Source organism: Zalophus californianus, chromosome 6, assembly GCF_009762305.2.
Source record: "Zalophus californianus isolate mZalCal1 chromosome 6, mZalCal1.pri.v2, whole genome shotgun sequence".
NCBI lineage: Eukaryota > Metazoa > Chordata > Mammalia > Carnivora > Otariidae > Zalophus > Zalophus californianus.
The window spans coordinates 139125147-139144745 of NC_045600.1; the positions used below are offsets into that span (position 1 = coordinate 139125147).

At 44.5% G+C, this 19599-nt stretch overlaps 1 protein-coding gene across 4 annotated transcripts in view; it reads right to left on the minus strand.

The window, feature by feature from the left end:
- NTRK3 (neurotrophic receptor tyrosine kinase 3) overlaps positions 1–19599 on the minus strand; it is a 410029-nt gene that overhangs the window by 49877 nt on the left and 340553 nt on the right. Inside the window, exon 16 of one of the 4 annotated variants that reach the window (XM_027570490.2) lies at positions 1160–1234. The exons of 2 other annotated variants lie outside the window; for them this stretch is intronic. In XM_027570490.2, the coding sequence (XP_027426291.1) occupies positions 1160–1234 (75 nt within the window). Of the gene's footprint in view, positions 1–1159; positions 1235–17540; positions 17643–19599 lie in introns of those variants that run through there. One more of the 4 variants, XM_027570488.2, reaches the window with a different exon arrangement.

Sequence of the window (19599 nt, forward strand, 5' to 3'; positions counted from 1 at the left end):
AACATGTTCATTCTGATAAACTCTAATTCTACACAGTTGTTAGTGTTGAATAATCCTAAACTGTAATGCCATTATTAGTAACAGTGCTGAGATGAGATACCTATAAAAATGTGATCCTGGTAGAACTTGGGATGCTATGCTTAATTTACCTCCGTAACCATAACACAGGAGAAATGAATGAAATTGGAAAAGCATCTCCATGCACCTGCCCACAAGAATGCAGCATCAGGATAATATCACGTATTGGAGACTGGAGGTTTTTCACTTCAAAATGAACTATATCACACCCGTCAATATTTGTAAACAGCATCTGGCCTGTGGAAAAACATTTCGAGTCGGACGTGTGGGCTCCTAGACTGGGTGAGATTTTTAAGGCTGGAGAGGTAAATTTTGTGGTTCTATTTTCCCAAGTGGACCGTTCCCAAAACAGAAGGAAACAGCCCCTAGGGAAAAAGTGGAAGGAAGCCATCCAATTCAGTCTGATGATCAAGGCAAGACAGATGGAACTTTGACTGATTCCACATTATGTCCATCTCCATGCCAGAAATTACCACAGAAATTAACATGGTGATGGTAAAAAAAAAAACTTTCCCCCAAATACTCAGAGAGATGACTCAGTCATGGAGCTCTGTAATAACTATCCTAATCATCGAATTTGTTAGACAAGCTTCATCTGAGGTCAACAGGGAGACCGCTGGTTCTGCAGATCTTTGAGCCTATGTGGCATTCTCAGTTCCTTAAAGGGAGTGTAGGCACCCAACATGTACTAAAAACTCAAGGTCATACTTCCTGAAATGCAAGAAAGCAGCCAAACCATCATCCATGCAGAGCCTCCAGCCTCCACCACACACGCAGGCTTGGACAGAATCCTTGGCAGCCATTTCAACTCCGGCGCTTCTCCCAGATGTGCCCCTAGTTTTAGCAGACTATGGCCCCTCCACCCCCCCACCATGCTTCCTCTCCATGAGACATCCCAAGCACATCAATGGCTTTGGCAGGAAACTTCCATGGAAGTTGCCTCTCTGCTGGGAGGCAGGGAAGGAGAGGAGGGCAGCAGCCCCAGCCCATGGAAGTTCCTCTCCAAAGTCTGCAAGCTGTCAGTCTGTGTGTGGACGGCCCTGCCCAGCCCCCTGGCCCCAGAAACAAAATCCAGACTCACTGTGGAAGCTGCTGGTGCTGCTAGTCTCTGCCGCTGCCATGACACGCTGATCGGGCCCTTCTGGCATGGCCCTTCCTGACAGTGAATGGAGGAGAGAGCAGGGTAGGGGAAGAGAGAAGAAAGGATGAAGGCAGAGGAAGAAAGCATGGAAGGATGAAAGAAGGGAGGAGAAGGGGAGTGGGTGTATCTTTAAGTGAATGGTGAGTCTCTCCTGGCCACAGCCTCCAAACACCTCTCACACCACTAGGGGAAAAGGCTGACAGCATCAACTCAGCAACATGGTCCTCACTCAGGAGTCCACCCAGAGAGGCTACCCACAGCTCGGCAGGCACACCATCATACCACTCTTAGTACATGGTGCCCAGCTGTCTTCCTTTTGGTTTTCTACCAAGATCCAACTGGATTCCCTCCAAGGGCTCAATTCTACTTCCAACAAGATGAGCCTCCCAGCCAATTACCACTCTAAAAGGAAGTGGGTTTTATCCAGAATTTTCACCCCCTTAAATCAAAGAAATAGCACCTCTCCAAAATTCCTGAGGGAATATTGGTCCTTCCTGTTTCCAGCTGAAATATCACTGACTTCACTACTACTTTCAGGGCTTCCTTCCCAGATGCCCTTCCCTGTCTGTCTGATTTGGAAAGGAGGTGAGCTAGTCGGATGTCATCTGTGTGGGTCCTCAGCCCTCCTCCTTCTTGCTGTCAACAGAGTCAGTGTGTATGGTTTCCCATTACCACTTGGGAAAAACTCATTCCCCTTGAAAGGCCTCTTAAGAATTCAGAGAAGTGGGTATGTTAGGCAGCCTTTGAGAAGGGACATGCAGTGACTTAGCAATGGCATTTCTCAAGCACCTCTTGTTCAAAAGACAAGAGACATAGTCCCTGCTCTCAGTCAAGCCAGAGGCAGAGAAACATCTGAAGGACCCAACAAAGAAGCATGTTCACAAAGCAACACGTCTGTGTGTGTAAACCAATAGGGTGATGCTGGGGAGACCATCCAGTGAGCACAGTGAAATGGGACCACTGGGTTTCGATGACGGTGAGGAACAGAGAGAAAGAACAAAGACAGAGATGAAAGAACAGATGGTAAGTTGAGAGGATAAGATGTTATGGGCCGAATGGTGTTCCTCCCAGAATTCATTATGCTTAAGTCCTAGTATCTCAAAATGTGACTGCATGTGGAAAGGTAATTAAGGTAAAACAAGGTCATGTGGCTGGTCCTAATCCAATGTGACTGGTGTCCTTGCAAGAATGGGAAATTTGTACACAGACATTCACAGAAGGTAAAGGATGTAAAGACATGGGGAGAAGAGAAGCCTCAGAAGACACCAACCATGCTGACAACTTGGTCTCAGACCTCCAGCCTCCAGAACTGAGGAAATAAGTTTCTGTTGTTTAAGCCACCCAGTTGGTGGTACTTTGTTACAGCAGCCCTAGGAAATGTATACAGAAGGTCTCAGGCAACACTGGAAATGAGTGAGCGCCATTGAGGAATGCGGGGAAGGCTGGCTGGGGTGGCACGGAGGGGGCTTCTTGTGGGAGCAGTCAGGAAGCAGCATGACAGAGTGCCTGAGGGCCCTGGAGGTCAAGGTAAGAAATTTATCATTTTGGGAAATGAGGATTCACTCAAATCTCTTAGAGAAGCAGTTGGGATAATGGAGAGTTTAAGGAGCATGGGTAGAATGACTCTGAGTCTAAAGGCGCAAGCATTGATCTGGTTAGGGAGTGGGCTAGGACAGCTCCTGTCGACAAAGGACACTGGAGTAAAGAGAGGTAGAGCAGGATCAGGTGAGGAGTCAGGTACAGGTGATGAAGAGACAGGTTCAAAAATGACTCAGCTTTGGGAAATGTCCCAAGAGGGTTTTCACTGATGGCAACAGGCTGTTTGTTGGAGAAGCAGGAGGTGGCCATGGTGACTTTTATCCCCAACAAGGCAAGTTTTAACCACCAGCGAATTCTCCAGGGGAGGCTAACAGCTTAAGCAATCAAAGAGAGAAGAGGTGGAGGCTAAACATGTAAATCCAACCAGCTTCAACCTAAAAGCAAAAAGGCGTTATAAGCATGTGAGTGTGTGAGGTTTCCCAAAGCAGATGTCTAAAATAGCAGGACCAGAACTTTAAAGGAGAGAAAGAAGAGAAACCAATGGATGAGGTAAAGAATGGCTGGAATGGGGAATACATCATGGAGCCAGGCATCATGATGGCACTGAACAAGATGTTAAGCTGTGAGGGAACAGAGGGTAGGGAAAGAATGGGGCAGCTATTAATAATGTCATTCAATAGATAGTTCAGAAAAGGATTAGACTTTTCAGAGGAAAGGCATTTAAATTTTGCCAAGATGAGATAATTACTGACCCCCAAAATTTAGAGTCAATGAAGTGGTGAGATCAGAAGCCCAAAAATCAAGACAGAAGATAAAACGACCTATTTCAGTAGTTGAGGAGACGCGTGTCAGCTGGAAGGGGCAGAAAGGTCAAATGAAGATGTTTTTCTTTAATGTAGAAAAGACGGTGGATTTTAGAGTATTAAGAAGGGAGGACGGCTTCAAGGTTTCAGAGCGGGACAGACCCGGGCATAGAGAGCAGTGGGCTAGAGAGGGCAGGTGACGGATGATGAGGTGTGAGGGAAGTGAGAAAGAAAGCAAACGTGTGAATTTGTAGACATGAAGAGGGTGAAATATTTCATAGCATCACAGAAACATATGCTTGACACAGTTCCTTGCACATGCATCATAATGGCTCTTTAAATGACTTTCCCACTTTATACCTATCTAAGCACGTTCTATTATTGAGTTGACTCAGGATCTCAGAACTGGGCAAAAAGCAAAACTTTGAGGTCATCTACTGTAACCTCATGATCGACGCATGTATCTCCATAACATCTCTAAAATATGGTCATCTGGATTTCTTGGAAAATCCCTGGGGATGAAGAACCCATTATCTTACCAGGTGGTCCGTTCCATTTCCACATGATACAGGTAAGTGCCTGCGGCACTGCACTTCACCGCCCTAGAGTTTTCTAGCCCTGCCACATCTGTGGGTAAGGGAACACTTTGCCGAGCCCATTCACCAGACCAAAATAATGGAGGACAATTCCCCGGAGCATCTCTGAATGGGATGAAACCTGGTTTTGTGATTTCTGATTGTCCCAAACTGCAGTGGTCTGGAGCATCATTCCAGTTCAGTCATTCACCAAGAGGTATACCTGCCTCCTTGTTTATTTCACTTAACAGATGTTTGCAGGAAGCCTACCATATATCAGATATGGAGTTATGTAATTGGAGAAATAAGACCTGGATCCTGCCATTTCAGAAATCCTGAGCTACTACGAAGAAGTAGGTGTTGACAGATGTTCTTGAGAATCCATTTTCCCAATAAAAATATAAAAAAAAAAATCACTTCCTGCAACATATTTAGAGGTACTAGGGTAGCATTCCTCATCTCTGATAAACATCTCCCCTGCTTTTGGCATCTCTTCCCTACTCTTCAGTTTCACCCAATCCGTGTTATATTTTTGGGACTATGCTTGGCCCAAATCACCTTGCTGGTGCTGGTTTTACTACCACCCTGGGGACCCTAAAGTCCTTGAATTATGGTCTCCTTGCTTTTTGAATCATCCCAAGTGTTTGCCTCCTCTACAATAAATATCTTTGCCACAAGCCCAACTAGAAAAAAAATCATGGAACTGGCTTATTATAGGTTCACATTTCTAACTGTAAAGTCTACCTAACCTCGTAGAGAGACAATTACTGTACTGGTACACTATTTAAAGCTTCTATTCAAAAATGACCTCATATTCCTTAAAAAACCTTACCTACGAATCAGAGCACTGAAACCAACTCTGCTCTGCCCTAATTTTTTGTGTAATCTGAAGAATACTAATTAATCTCTCTGAGCCTCAGTTCACTGGTCTGTAAGTAGGAATGATAATCCTGGCCCAGCTGACCTCCAAGTACTTTGATGATGATCAGAGAGAAGCCCTGGATCTGAGAAGGGACACCAATATTCTTGCCTCAACTCTACCACTAAATAGATGCATGAACTTGAGAGACACCTGCTCTCTCTCTCTGGGGTTCAATGTCCCCATCTGTTAAATAAGTGGGTTTGACAAGATGGTCTCCAAGTTTATTTCTAGCCAGGATGTCACTAATCTGCCAGCATAGATTGCTCACCCAAATTTTACCCAGGAATTTATCAAGGACTCTCACGAAATAATTATGAACAAAGAGGTTAATGTGTGGAGAAGAGTCCAAACGGCTGGAGTCATAAACATAGAAGGACTATATTCAAAGAATGCTGATAATTGGATCAACAGCTCTTGGGAGCAAGACTCCAGCAGCATACCCCAAACTGGAGCTATTCAACATCCCCCCAAATTAAAAATAGGCTTAAAGTAATTGCTGGTACATTGATAAAAGTTGCAGGTGGCACAGAGCTGGGAGGAAAAGCTATATCTAGACCACAAAGAAATCTTGGCAGAGTGGAAACAGATCTACCAAGAACAGCATAAGGTCTTAAAAAAACAAAAACAATGCTCACCATAAAAACAAAACAACAAAAAAAAACATTTAAGGGAAAAGTGAGAAAAAGCAAGTAGAAGATAATTTAGGATATTGGGATTCTAGTCTCATCTATGTGAACTTGGGCATCTAAACATAAGTTAGTCCCAGTAATTCAGGCCCACTTGGCAAAGTCCTCCCTCTGTACACGATCCTTCAACACAGATAGATGCATTCAATAAACTCACACCTACTAGCCTTATTAGATCCCTCCAACTCTGAGAAGCTAAGGTTTCAGTATGACTAAAGATCCAGTAGAATCCTTGAATTGAGAGCACTGATTGGGATGGGATATGCCAGGATTGGCACAATATGACATATGTACCACTAATTCCCTTTCCTATACCCATGGTAGACATCACCAATTAATCCCACATGCTTTTTCACTGACTCTAGATGCAACCACTAACTTGTTTTATCATTCTATGCTGAGTAATCAGCACTGTTACCTGAGATCTACTTGCCATCCCTGCAGCATATAATACTTGGTATCAAGGCAATTAGATTTGCAAGCAACGAGTCCTGTTTTGGGTATAAAGGAAATCTAGCAACATGGAAAGCATTCCTCTAACAGTAAAGGGACTCCTCCCTATTTAGAAATGAAGACTTTACGATGGTCTCTTTAAGATCAGCATAAAATGGATAATAACAAGAATATAGGCCCAAGGTCATCTGAAAGAGCTTGAGTGGCTTTCAGGCCATCATGACTCAATTGTACACTGATTGATGCAAATGAAAAAAAATATATGTCTTTGAGAAGGAGTACTGGCTGGTCATAGAGACCTGGAAAGGGAGTAGACATGGAATTGGATGGTGGCAATGTTTATCCCTTACCAGCTTCGGTTGGGGAGTGGGGTGGATTTGGGCAAAAGACTTGGAGTATTTCTGAACCTACTCAGAAGTCAAGGAGTCTCTGTTATCAAACGGAATGGGTTTATCAGTCTTTCTTAGCTGGATGCTACTGACAATTTGATTCATCTGACTTTCTTGCTCTGACTTCTCCTTTAAGCAACCTTCTCAGTATGATCGAGCTTCCCACACAAACTGGCTTACTGGGAGTGAATGCTTTGATCATATAGCCTTTGAATAATCTGGCCCCCTGTGTGCATTCATAAATTGTCCTTCGGGTGCTAACTGTAGTCTCATGGGTGTTTTAATTACTGTGAGACATCCCCTCAGGCCTCTTCACTGATAAGCAGATGGTTGGGCCTTTGGTAGGGAATCAGATCCAGATGTATCTACCCAGAGTCCCCACACACTGATTATTGGTGTTTTGCAAAGGTGACTTACAAGGATCCATTTAAAATGGATTAAATGCTTAGGCCATTATTCCTTACTCATTATAAACATTTGACATAGGATTATATATATTTTTAATTAAGCACTTTTATTAAGCAGTGTCATAAAAACAGAGTAGACACCTTTGCTTTTAAGGAAACTTAGGGTATGGAGAACTATAGGACATGCGTGTACCCAAATAAGTCAAAGACATGAATAAATAAGGAAATACAAAGATCAGGAAGCTGGGGGTTGACAACCACTAGGTAATGAAATGATCAACTTCGAGAACAAACTGGGCCACAAATCAAAGGTCCATCCTGGCTGTAGAGGCTCAGTGGGGAAAAAGGGGCCAAGGTTGTCCTGACTTGATGGGAAAAGGTAGCCAAGGTTGTCATGATGATTGGCAGAGTGCAAGAGATGGCATACTAACCAACCCTGCCAATCAACTTTGGGATGCTGATGAACTTGACTCATTTTTCTTTTCCAGAGTGTACATGACCATTAACTAATATGTAGACTATATTGGGGGCACGGGTGATAACAGTGGTGATGGTGGCAGTGATAAAACCAGCAGTACCCAAGCCAACACTTCAACAGCTCTTGTCTATCCATTATCTCTTGTTATGCACAATAGTGAGCAGCGACCATCCTGCTGCTTATGACAAGAGAGAGAAGGGAGGGAGGACTAGACTTAAACCAGCCTTATACAGATCTCTATATATTGCCTATATATCTCTATCTAATATCTCTGTATCTCTCTCTATGGATAGTGCCTGTACCCCCAAGGCTCTAGTGTACACAACCCCAACATGTGTGTGTATGGCACACACTTAGGAGGCCTGGAGAATGGGCTCTAATTCTGAAGACCTTTGTCAACCATAGAATTCATGGTCTACAGTTATCAAAAGTTAGCTTCTAATTGGAGCTGCCAATTCTACAATGGGAAGCTCTTCCCTTGACCAACTAGATGCTTTCTCTTTCCTCCTGGGCTTCCAACAGACAAACCCAAATATGTAAACCAGTCCCAGTGGAGGAAGTGGCTTTGCTTCTTATTTCTCAGAGTTCTCTCCAGGCTCTCCTCCCCACCAAGTTTAGTATCCAGTACCAAAGACCATCCTAGGAAATACCTTGGCATGTAATTCAAAATTATTTAAAATTTCTTATATATCATTTCTACCTTATTCACTTACATAGAATAATAATTACCATCTATTGAATGCCTAATAGGAACCAGGCAATTTGCATACATTATCTTATTTAATCTGCCTAAAAGAAGAAATTGTTCTCACGTCTCACTCCCTCTCTCTCTGTTCCAGATGAGGATCTAAGGCTTAGAGCATTTAAGAAAATTTCCTAAGGTCACATAGCTCATAAGCAGAAGCTCCAGGATTCAAAGGTGTATCTCTCTACTTGACTCCAGAATTAGCAGGTGCTCAGCCCACTTTCTGTTGGGCTCTCCCCCACCCCCACCTGAACTTTGTCCTGTGGAATGAACTGGGCCTGAAAACAAAAACAACCAGGAGTAAACACTGTGTTTAAAATTCTAAATTTCAGATGCCCTATTTTTGTTTGTTTTATTATGTTATGTTAATCGCCATATAGATGCTATATTGACCCAGTCTTCTGCCTCTTCCTTCTCTTCTTCTCCCTCCGCCCCCTGGTTAGACACAAACAGATCATAAAGTCTTGGGTTTTGAGGATTAAGAGAAAAATACAATTCCCAACCAGGAGGAAGTCAAGGGAACACACTGTTCTCTTTACATGCAAATATCTTAATTACAGCTGGTAAAGAAGATATTTGTATGGAAATTTATGTATCTTTATATGTTATATATTCAGTTTGCCTCAGGAAAAAAAAAAAAAAGGCCTTTTAGACTTCAGGAACCCAAACAGGGTCTGTTAAAATAGAGGCCAGTGTCAGGTGATATAGGCGGGCTAGCCCATCCACAACAGGAGCAGAGAGGAGTGGAAGGAATCCGCACCTGGTTCACTAGCCCTCCAGTCACGGCCTCTGCCTCGACTTCCTTCAGGACGAGCTCCAGTGTAAACACGCCTCATGGAGCTCAGAATTTTCTGATGGGGCACCTCCCCATCTTACGTTCTAGTACCTGTCCCAGTGGAAGGTAAGCCTATGACAGCACCTATCCCATACCTCACACCACCATCATGGATGGAAAAAAACAACCAGATTTCAGAATTACAAGGAGATGAAACCAAGTTTGGGAGAGAGCACCTGGAACTGCGCTCAGGAAAAGGATGTTATTTTTTGGCAGGGTAAGGGAAGGAGAAACCTATATTCCACAGATTCTTCGCCAGTCAAGATACACCCAATGAACAAAATACACCCAATAATCTATGACAAGGCTATATTGGTTTCAGTGAGCTGCTTAGCATTTTCCTGGTGTTATGATGTCTGTTTTGTAGTCTAAACCATGTTTATCTCCACTAAGAATAGAGGATAAAAGAGACTTACCTTACAGCAGGTAGAATTCTGTCTAGACATAACTGAGAACGTCCCACTTCTAAAGGGTATTACAAATTAGAAAGAAAAAAGATAAATCTCTTACTTATAACGACTTCCCTTCGCCACATCTGGAAGGAATAAGGAGGGACCTGTGGAATCCCGGGAGATGCACCAGAATAGAGTGAGCAAACCATCTGTCTGGGGTGGTTTTGATGCTGTTCTGCCTGGGGCCACAGGGGTGAAACAGATGACATTTAAGGCTCCTTCGAAGCTTCACGTTTCTTTAAAAGGGAATGATTTGGCATTTGTTCATCTGTTTCTAACACTCCAACACTCAAGGGATGCACACTGGGTGAGGTGGCCTAAAAGATGCATTTATAAAAAACCCATCCTGACCCACAATGTTACTGTTAACTCTTTTTCAAGGTTATGATCCCAAACTGCAAGAAGCTTTGAGTGCCCCAGGTCCTGGCCTTCAGTTGACCTTCCCAGGCCCTGCTGATGACATACTCAGCTGCCACCACAGGGCACAAGGCCTTGCTGCCTCGTGCCTTAGTGCTCCTGGGTTCCTGCAGTCTATCCTATAGGCCAGTGATGACTTGTCCTCACACCCAGCCTCCCTTACACTCAAATAGATGACACACATTCCATGATGGCCCACCGGCACCCACATCTGAACAGCCAGCCTTTCTAGACCTGCCACAGCAGCCCCATCCTTCCTTTACAGACATTTCTTTCTGTGCATCTTCCGTGAGTCTGCCATTTCAGCCTGTTGAGTGACATGCTGTTCCAGATCACCCTTCCGGTTTGCCTGCCTCCAAGTTACCTCTATGCCTTGGCTCATGCTCACTCCTCTGACAGGAATGCCTTCCTAAAATTCAACCCACTGACTACCCACCCACCCCTTAAGACCCAAGTCATCCCTTTGATTAAATGGGCTTTTGAAATTGGTAACCCTTTGTATGATGTTTTTTCCCTCTAGCCTGTGGGGGAGTTACACATTTTCATCCTGCTTTATATGCCCTATGAAACTTTAATTTCCTTGGAAACACAGATTGCATTCTATTCATCCTTGCGCATAGGTGGGGAATTGAATTGAATTCTGTCCCCAGCACACAGACCTTCTCAATGGCTAGGGGATGTGGCACAAGGGGAAATAAACTAGCATAAACAAAGCTCAGCAGATGTTCAAGGTGGATTCCTCATCCTTAGGCATAAGGCTCTAACACTGACTTTGCCATTGAGAAGTCTCAGGGTCTTGAACACATCACCAAGCATTTCTGAGGCTCATCCATAAAATGGAGGCTAATAATCCCTGGAAGCTTCCTTCTCTGCAAGGTCTCAGAAGACCTTCTTCCTTCCAGGCAGAACATTAAGAGGCTGGTGTGCAAACACAGAGTCCCACAATCAGCATGTGTAAAATGATCATTTCTCTTTTAGTTGGTTTAACCATTTCTCTTTTAGCTGATTTGGGCTTACGTGGTCAACTGATAAGCCACAGAGAAACAGCTATTCATTCAAATCCAGTTATTCATTCACTGATTCCCTGCTACTTGACCTTCTTCTTCACATCACTATCACGTGTGGCTGGGACAGATAAAATCTGCCCTAAGTCTTGATGGGGGGAGCCTACTGAAGGGGTCCCCGTGCTCAGCCCTGCAGGGCATGGAAGCCCCTCCACAAAGTGCTGCCAGAGCCCCACGACTGGGAGCAGGCCAGAGGGAGCAGAATGCCATGGCTCCATTGTTTCTCCACTTCAACTGAGGCCATGTGTGTCTGTCTGTCTATCTATCTATCAATCTACCTATCTATCATCCATCTATCTGTCATCTTCTATCGTCTAAGGGCCATCTGAAGAAAAGGTTTTACCGCTATTAAAAAAAATGTATTGGAAAACTATGCATCTAATCCCACCTTCTAAGTTGAGAGTCAAGAATACTGATCTAAAGTCAGTATCACCAAAGTAAGTGAACAGCCGAACCAGAATCCAGCCCTTTAAGCCCCATCCAGGAAAAGGATCACTGAAGCCATCAATGTATCTTAAGACAAGACTGTAGAATATCCATCAAAACCCCAACCAAGTTTCCGTGAAGTAAGAGAAAACAGTGCTATTGGTGTGGCCAGCACCTGTGAGTGAAGAGATGAGAAGCCTCAAGACAATGACAAAGACAGACAGGAAGTGCCTACATCACATATGGTAAACTCGGGTCCATGGCAAGAAAGGTATTTATTTCCCGTCAGTGGTCATGGCATGGACTAAACATAGGCTTCCTGCCTCTGGCCCTGCATTCTAGCCACCACATGAGTCACAGGTTGCCAAGACCCCAGAAGCAAAGATGGGACAGTATCCCCCAGCACTAGCATTCCTAAGCCCCTAGGAGGGAGATGCCCAAAATAACTTTTTCACCTCATTGCTGGAGTCCCATCGTTTGCACCTCAACTTCCTGATCATCATGTCCTCTCCAAGTCATCTGTACACAAGATTGCTGGAGTGTTCCATGGCTCAAAACACCAGATCCCACCCTATATTAATGTCTGAACTTTGTAGATTGCTGTAGTTGCAGGTAGATGTCCATAGCACTACCACCATGTTGCAATAAAGTATAATACTGTCTAGGAAGTCTGGAGGTCTGGAAGTTCTGAGATGGACAGAAGAATCCAAATAATTCCCATCACTGAAAAGACATCCAAGAAAGTCTGCCCGGCAATTCTTATGCCCACAAGGCTGATTTTTGTCTGATTACCCTAAGTATCTCAAAGAGGAAGAAGAAGGAAGAGAAGAAAGCAAATTTCAATCACTAAGGTAGATCCAGATATTGTGGGGAGAGACTATTTCAAAACTGGAGGTTGTTCCCTTGTTTCATCAGGAGGGGGAAAGGGGGCTGGGATATTGAACAGCTATGGTCCCAGGGCAAAGCAATAATAGAGACTGCTTGGGGCGCCTGGGTGGCTCAGTTGCTTAAGCAACTGCCTTCGGCTCAGGTCATGATCTCAGGGTCCTCGGATCGAGCCCCGCATCGGGCTCCCTGCTCGGCGGGAAGCCTGCTTCTCTCTTTCCCACTCCCCCTGCTTGTGTTCCCTCTCTCGCTGTCTCTCTCTCTCTGTCAAATAAATAAATAAAATCTTAAAAAAAAAATAATAGAGACTGCTTGAGAGGACATTGGCTTTATTCTTATACTTTCAGCCCCGTCTCCCTTCTATTCTAAAGAAGCCAAGCCTCTGGCTCATTACCCCTAGAACTTAGTCCCATAGAACGTAAAATCTAAAAAAGACCACAAAACCAGGATCTAAACCCCAGATTTTACAGATGAAAGTGGAGCCTCTAACTAGACACAGAGTTGGCCTGGAGACCAAGGTATCCTAAACAGCAGTCCAGTCCCTCCCAACAGACTTGGGATTCCAAAATATCTGATATTTTTTGGATAATCGGTGTGCAAATCCATTGGCTTTAATCAAGGAAACAAGGTTGTAATACCTATAATTAGCATAAATCTATCCTCCACACCTTCCTCTGGGTTCATTCCCTCTGCAGCTTTGTGCAGCTTAATGGGTTGTTTTTCATTTAAGTTGTTTTTCAGAATTCACTCAAGATATATGTGCTGTGGCACCAAGTCCTACAGCAGCCATTCTGGCAACTAAAGTTCTGAGCATGCCCAGATGTCTACCTGTGGCCCTGTCTCTCTGCCAGCATGGGGCACCCTCTCCCAAGGTGGAAGAAAAGAACGCACATACAGTTTAGGGACTGGGAACCTGAGAAGTCCCAAGCCTTCCCTTAGCCTCCTAATCTAAGCTCTAGTCTTGTCTGCTTACTCTCTAAAGACAGTGACCAATGACTGCACAGCTTTGAAGGACTCCTTTAAGACTCTGGAGTTACAAGTTCTCACCAAATAGGGTTCCTTAAGAGCTTCTTAGAGCCCACCTACCCTTGTTCCAGAACACAGGGAAGTCTGGAGCTCTGGGGCCTCTGAAAGGTGAATGAAGGGTTGCCCTGGGGCCAAAGGGGCCAAGGGATAGACTATAATAGGGCAGTGGATCCCCTCACCCAGGCTTCAACCATAAAAGTCCTATTGCCTTTAAGGAATAATGTGGCTAAGTGCAGTGTGGTATTCTGGAATGGATCCTGGGACATTAAAAAGAATATTAGTGGGAAAATTGATAAATCCAAACAAAGTTTAGTTTAGTTAACAATTTGTACTGATGTGAATTTTTTTAGCTTTGACAAATGTACCATGGCCAACAGTAGGGAAAACTGGGTGAAGTGCATATGAGAACTCTCTTTACCATCTCTGCAACTTTTCAAGAAATCTAAAATTACTCTAAATGAAAACATATTTATAAAAAATAAGAGATGGGACCATCCTATTCTTTAGGAATGGAATATAACCCCCCCATTGTTCTCCTCCAGATAAATAGGAATATAGGTAACAAATTATTAGGATATCCAACAAACAGCAAGGGAATGATCAGGCCCAGTAACTGGGCTCAGGCCACCGGACAGCCTGCAGGAGACCCTCATCTTCTGATAGTCAGAATCACTTTTTCTACCATGGTGCCTGGGTCCGCTAAGGAAAACCTAATGGCTAAAACCCAAGGGACAAGTCTGGCTAAGCTCTCACCAAACTGGTTCAGCATCCCTCAAGGACCAATATGTCCAGCTACTAATCCTCTCCCAGGCAGTTAAGCAGGGGGTCAGATCTCCCTACTCTGGGCCTTGGAGGAAAGAATTTAAGACTCAGGGTGGCTGGCAGCCACTTGCCCAGGTGGGGACAAACAGAGATGTGAGAGACCCACCTTTTTGGCACTGTTTCAGATTTCCAACTGGAGGAACACCTACTGGAGTAGGTGGCTACCATCTGGTAGCTCTCCAGCCCGAATCCCACCCCTTGGGAGGAACAACTTTTCTGATTGGTGGGGGCCAGCATGCAGGCCACACCCTTTCCCCTTCTGATGGGCATCTGCCTATCTACAGAGAACAGAGAGGAGCCGCAGGAGTTCTACCCTAGTAGGGCAAAGCCTGCAATATTCCTAGGCTGCCATGACTGGGCAGAACGTCTAGTCTGGGAATTCAGTAGGAGGGAGCTCATCGTTGCTGCCCAGCAAGGCCACCATCTGCAACTGTTCTATCACTACACAAGTACACATTATAATCTCCATGTCTGGGTTCTCTGTCTCAAAGGGCTCAGAACTCAGAATCTGAGCAGGGAAGAGGGGTACCAGTTACTGCATGAGCTTCCCAAAACCCCAACAAAGAGCAAGGGGTATTGGTGGCTCCATGTGATCCTGAAAGTCAGTTAGCTTAAATCACCATCATTAACTTTTAAAGGTAAAAGTAAATTACAAGTTATTTCATAGCTCTGGCTCTCCTCAACACGCTGCCAGCTACTTGATTTCCATCTAAGGACCTCTCCACTTGAGACTAAAAACTAATTAATTAGTCAACAAAACTTTGAGAATGTATTTTCTTTTCTCTTAACCTGGACTCCATTTGATTTAGAACATTCCCTCTTTCCCCACCCAGTCAATTGGATTTGCTTTCTTGTCGGCATGCCTTTTTGCTTTCCAGGGGGATGAACAAAAGCACCAAGATGGCAGGTGGGGCCAAGCTCCCCCATTGCTTACACATGCCACGTGACACCAGGATTTTTGCAAGCAGGATAAAAGGGGCATCTCAGGATTATCATCTCCATCTTCAGGATGGGCCTAGTGGTAGAAAGAAAGGATATCTTGTCCTAACTTGCCTGATAAATCATCAGACATGGGATGGTATGCCATGGAATGTTGGAAGAGAAGGAGTTTTTCTTCACCCATAATGGGGCAGAGGTTACCAGCTGCTCACTACAACCCATGTTCTTCTCTTCTACCTGAGGACACAGCCACACTCCACTTCCTTTACAAATGGCGAGACCATGCATGTGATTGGGTTCTTGCCATGAGAAGTGACAGGCCCCACTTTCAGGTCAGGCCCATTAACCACCTACATTCCTTCATGCCCATTTCCCCTCCCAGCTGTGGAATGGGGATGGATGCCTAGGTTGACCGAGGACACCACACAAAGAAGAGGGTAGAATTCCATCAGCTGGAACGACTGCATGGAGGAGGGGCTATTTCTCCAAAAAGTTCACCTGCTCATACTGTTATATGACCTAGAAATAGGCTTCTATTTGTGTTGGAACTATTATATATATTTTTGCATCTGCTTGCTATAGCAGTTGGCCTACCTTAACTAATGCACTTAGGTAAGCCTTATTCAAAATGCCCATTTGGGAATTGGGAAGACATTTGTATTTTAGCTCCAATTATAGTAACAGTAATTGATATTTAACATTTATCATCTTAAGAGCTTTATATTTATTAACTCTTAATCCTCATAGTAAATGTATATGATAAGGACTCGTAGTCCCATTTTATAGTTGGGGGCACTGAAAGGTTAAATAACTTGCCCAAGGTCATATAGCCAGGGATTACAGAAGCTGAGATACAAACCCAGATAGTGTGGGTCCAAGAGACAACACTTGTCATCACCGCTATGGGGTCACCACGACATCCATAAAATCAAATATTCTATCAGTCAAATCAGTTTATTCTAAATTATTCCCACATCCTAAGGGTTGCTGCTGTCGTCCTCCTCAGGGGTTTCTAGGTACCCTGATCTGGAATCTCCAGCTTAGAACCCAGAACTTGTTACCAGCTGCCAGACCTGCCTTATGTCCCCCAGAAGTGTGTCTGTCTGGATTCTGGCATACCTTCTCTCATATCTCCTGGACACTTGGCTCCATCCCCTACCAAGACTCGACTCCGGCTTCGAGTCATCCGACTCTGACCACCACTCACCTGCCTCCTCCAGACATTGTCCCCAGATATTGATTCTACTTGCCCAGATAATGGATTCCCCCCCAACATCTGCAAAGACTCAGCTCACTTAGGTGGGCGTCTGTTTGTCTGTTCAGGTTCTTCTTGGTCTGGCCTAATCTACTTCTTGCCTAACTCTGAAGGCTCATTCTAACTTTGTTCATTCATTCATATTTTTATTGGGCATCTACAGTGCTAGGCACTGTGCTAGGCACAGAGGATACAGGGTAAACTGGAAGGCACACTCCTGGTCCTCCGGGTGAGGAGGATCAGAGCACCGGGCCCTCCGATCCTGTTCTTCCCATACCTCAGCATATGGCCTCCCCTCCAAATAAACCCCAACCTCCTCCTCTTCAGGGCTCTCAAAACATTCTTTGATTCCAGATTTGACCTCCAATTTCTTAATGTTGTCTGATGTTCTGAGAAAGGCATAATGGTACGAAAATCCACACTTGTCCAAGCCAGCTTATGAGCAATCTCAGAAGCGTCGAGTGAGTGACCCACAGGAGGAAAAGGTATGTCACCGGGCAGAGTCTTAAGAAGAGAGAACAAAGATCCTGGCAGATCCTGGCACTCTAGTGCAGAGATGGTTGTCTTCTCTTTCTAAATACGTAACAGGAAATTAGGCAGTTCACCTGTGTAAATCGTTTGCATATCACTCATATAGGAGCCAGATGGCACCTCTTTGTTTTAAGAAATTAAAAATAAAAAAGAAAGAATATGAGGAGGAGCTTATCTCCATCTCTCTCCCTACTCTTGTATACACATCCTGGACTCTACCCTGGGCAGATGAACACACGCACGCTCACAGGCATGCTCACACAAACACTCACCCACGCACACACTCACACTCTCACACACACAAAGAGAGAGGCCTGGGTTATCTGTATTTAACTGAATTAGGCACCAGGAACTCACAAACTCCTAGGCTCAACAGATTTCCGTGACCTACAGTAGCAAATCTATCCCGGACATCAGCTTGCAGAGAGAATCCATCAATGCTCCTGCTATATAATAAATCACTGCATTCCCCCAGAGCTTCAGCTGGTGTACCAAACAAAAAAAATGTTTCATAAATCACCTGTACATGAACCTAGCTATAAGATCATGAGGACCATGTAAACACTGACCAGAAGAACAGGCAAGTCTGATGATCCAGTCTTTCTATTTAAGTTGAAACCTTAGAAAGGAAAGTTTCCAGATGTGGTCAACTTAAAGACCCTCCTCCTTTGGGGCAGCTACATGATCTCAGTTTATCTTCCATTGATCAGGAGGTCCTTCTCTCCGACCCAAGAATGACATCTGGGAATCAGATTATCCCTGTGGTTCTCCTGCCTTGGGTATGAAGGAAACAATAGTTTACCCAGTAAGCCATGTATTTCAGGCTCTTTACACAAAGTAACTTGCTCAACATCAAAATAACTCTGCCAAGAGACTACATTTGTCCTCATTTTTTAAATGGGAAAACTAAAGAGAGGTTAGGGGAAGTGCGCTGGGGCCCCAAGGCTGCTAATGGTGGTGGTGTTTAGTAAGATCAGGTCCCAGTGCAGAACGCCTTTGCACTCTGACGTCCTCCGGTGTGGATAACAAGACTTTGGAGTACATCCAGTGATGTGACCCCCGGCAAATCTACTTCTGCCTTTTGTTTTGCAGAGGGTGAGGGAGGGGGAGCTGTGCATACATTAGGACATTGGGAACAACTGAACACGAAGATATGATACATACTACTCTCGGAATATGGAAAGTATAATATCTACCCACCATCAGTGGGATATGCAGTTTTCCCATAGTGCACTGTTTTTACTACAATAGCTCTTTTTTATTTCATATTCCCTGTGACCAAAGACATACGTTTTCAAGCCAGCTGGCCTCTGCTTACACCCGGCTTAGAACTCATGAAAAAGGGATCGCAGATACCTGAAGAGTGGACCTTTTCCACCTCGCCCTCCCTTCCTCATGTTCCAATCAGCCCTGGTGTCCACCGAAATAAGATAGATTCACCCCTTGCTGCTCTCCCAGGAGGAAAGAGCATCAGTTCCCAGCTGTTAAAGCGAGGGCAAAGCAGTATTGTTGGATAGCTGATAGATGTGATTTTTTTGACTCTTTTGAATCAGAATCAAGAAATATGAAGGGCACTCCTTGAAGTGAGTTTGACAGCTGAGTGTGCACACATTGTGGTCAGATTTTGTTTCCCGGGACCGTGGTAAAGCCAGTGGAGAACAGATTGGCATAATCATACATCTGCCATACACAGAAAAACGATGATCCCTCCCTTGCTTTTATCAACACCAATGTAAATCTGAGCTCAGGCAAACAGGCCAGCAAACGCCATTACAGAGAGCACAAAGGCAATTAAACGGTGCTAACCCCAGCTAGACTCAAGAAATCTACGGCCCATGGGCCCTTAGTAACCACACCAATGCCTCTCTTGGAAATGAGTGAAAAAATTAGTCTAGATGCTAAAGAAAGACTCTGCTTTGATGTTTCCTGGCAGGTCTGCCCTGGCCGTCCATCTGTGGCGACTGCTGCATTGTGCTCCCTTTTCTGTATCTGGGATGTTAGACGGGGTAGGTGGCTTGAGAAACTGCCCAGCTTGCTTGGACCTTACTAGCTTCCCTGCTGTTTGGTCTACTTGGCCTCATATTCTCTCATGATAGTATAGCATCTACCGTCCTTTGGTTGTACCATGCACAAATCACTTTCTAGCCACAAAGGGCATTTCTCAAATATTTCAATTTTCTTCAGGCTATGGGTAAAATGAAGTGTCTTGAGCAACCAGTTCTAATGTCTGAGCAATGTTGTTTAGGCAAAGCCATCAGGGGCATCCAGAATGAACAGATCTGCACATGCCAACCCCAAACTCCCAGCCTCATAGTCCACCATGCTTAGGCCACCAGGACAATCGTATCTGGGCTCTTTGACTCACAATATGATCATTCATTCCCTACAAGGAACACAGAACCAATGGTTACCATGCCTCTTGACCTCTAGCACTTTCTCCCACCCTCTTCTTATACCACCTGTTCAAACTCCTCACCCACGCAGTGTCCCTGAAGTAACTATTACATATTTCTTGAGGCATGTGCCTTCCAATCAGTTTGCAAAGGTTATCCTGTCTCTGCATCTCAGGCTGCTCCCACATTTCCCTCTTTTAGGGTAAATGACACTTGTGCCCACTTGTCTTTTCCCTGTCAAAACCACTCAATAATCCACTGGAAGGGATTTCCCAAAGACTAAGGGAACAAATAATCCTGGGAGCAAAATTAGATAAGATACCTCTTAACATAAAGCA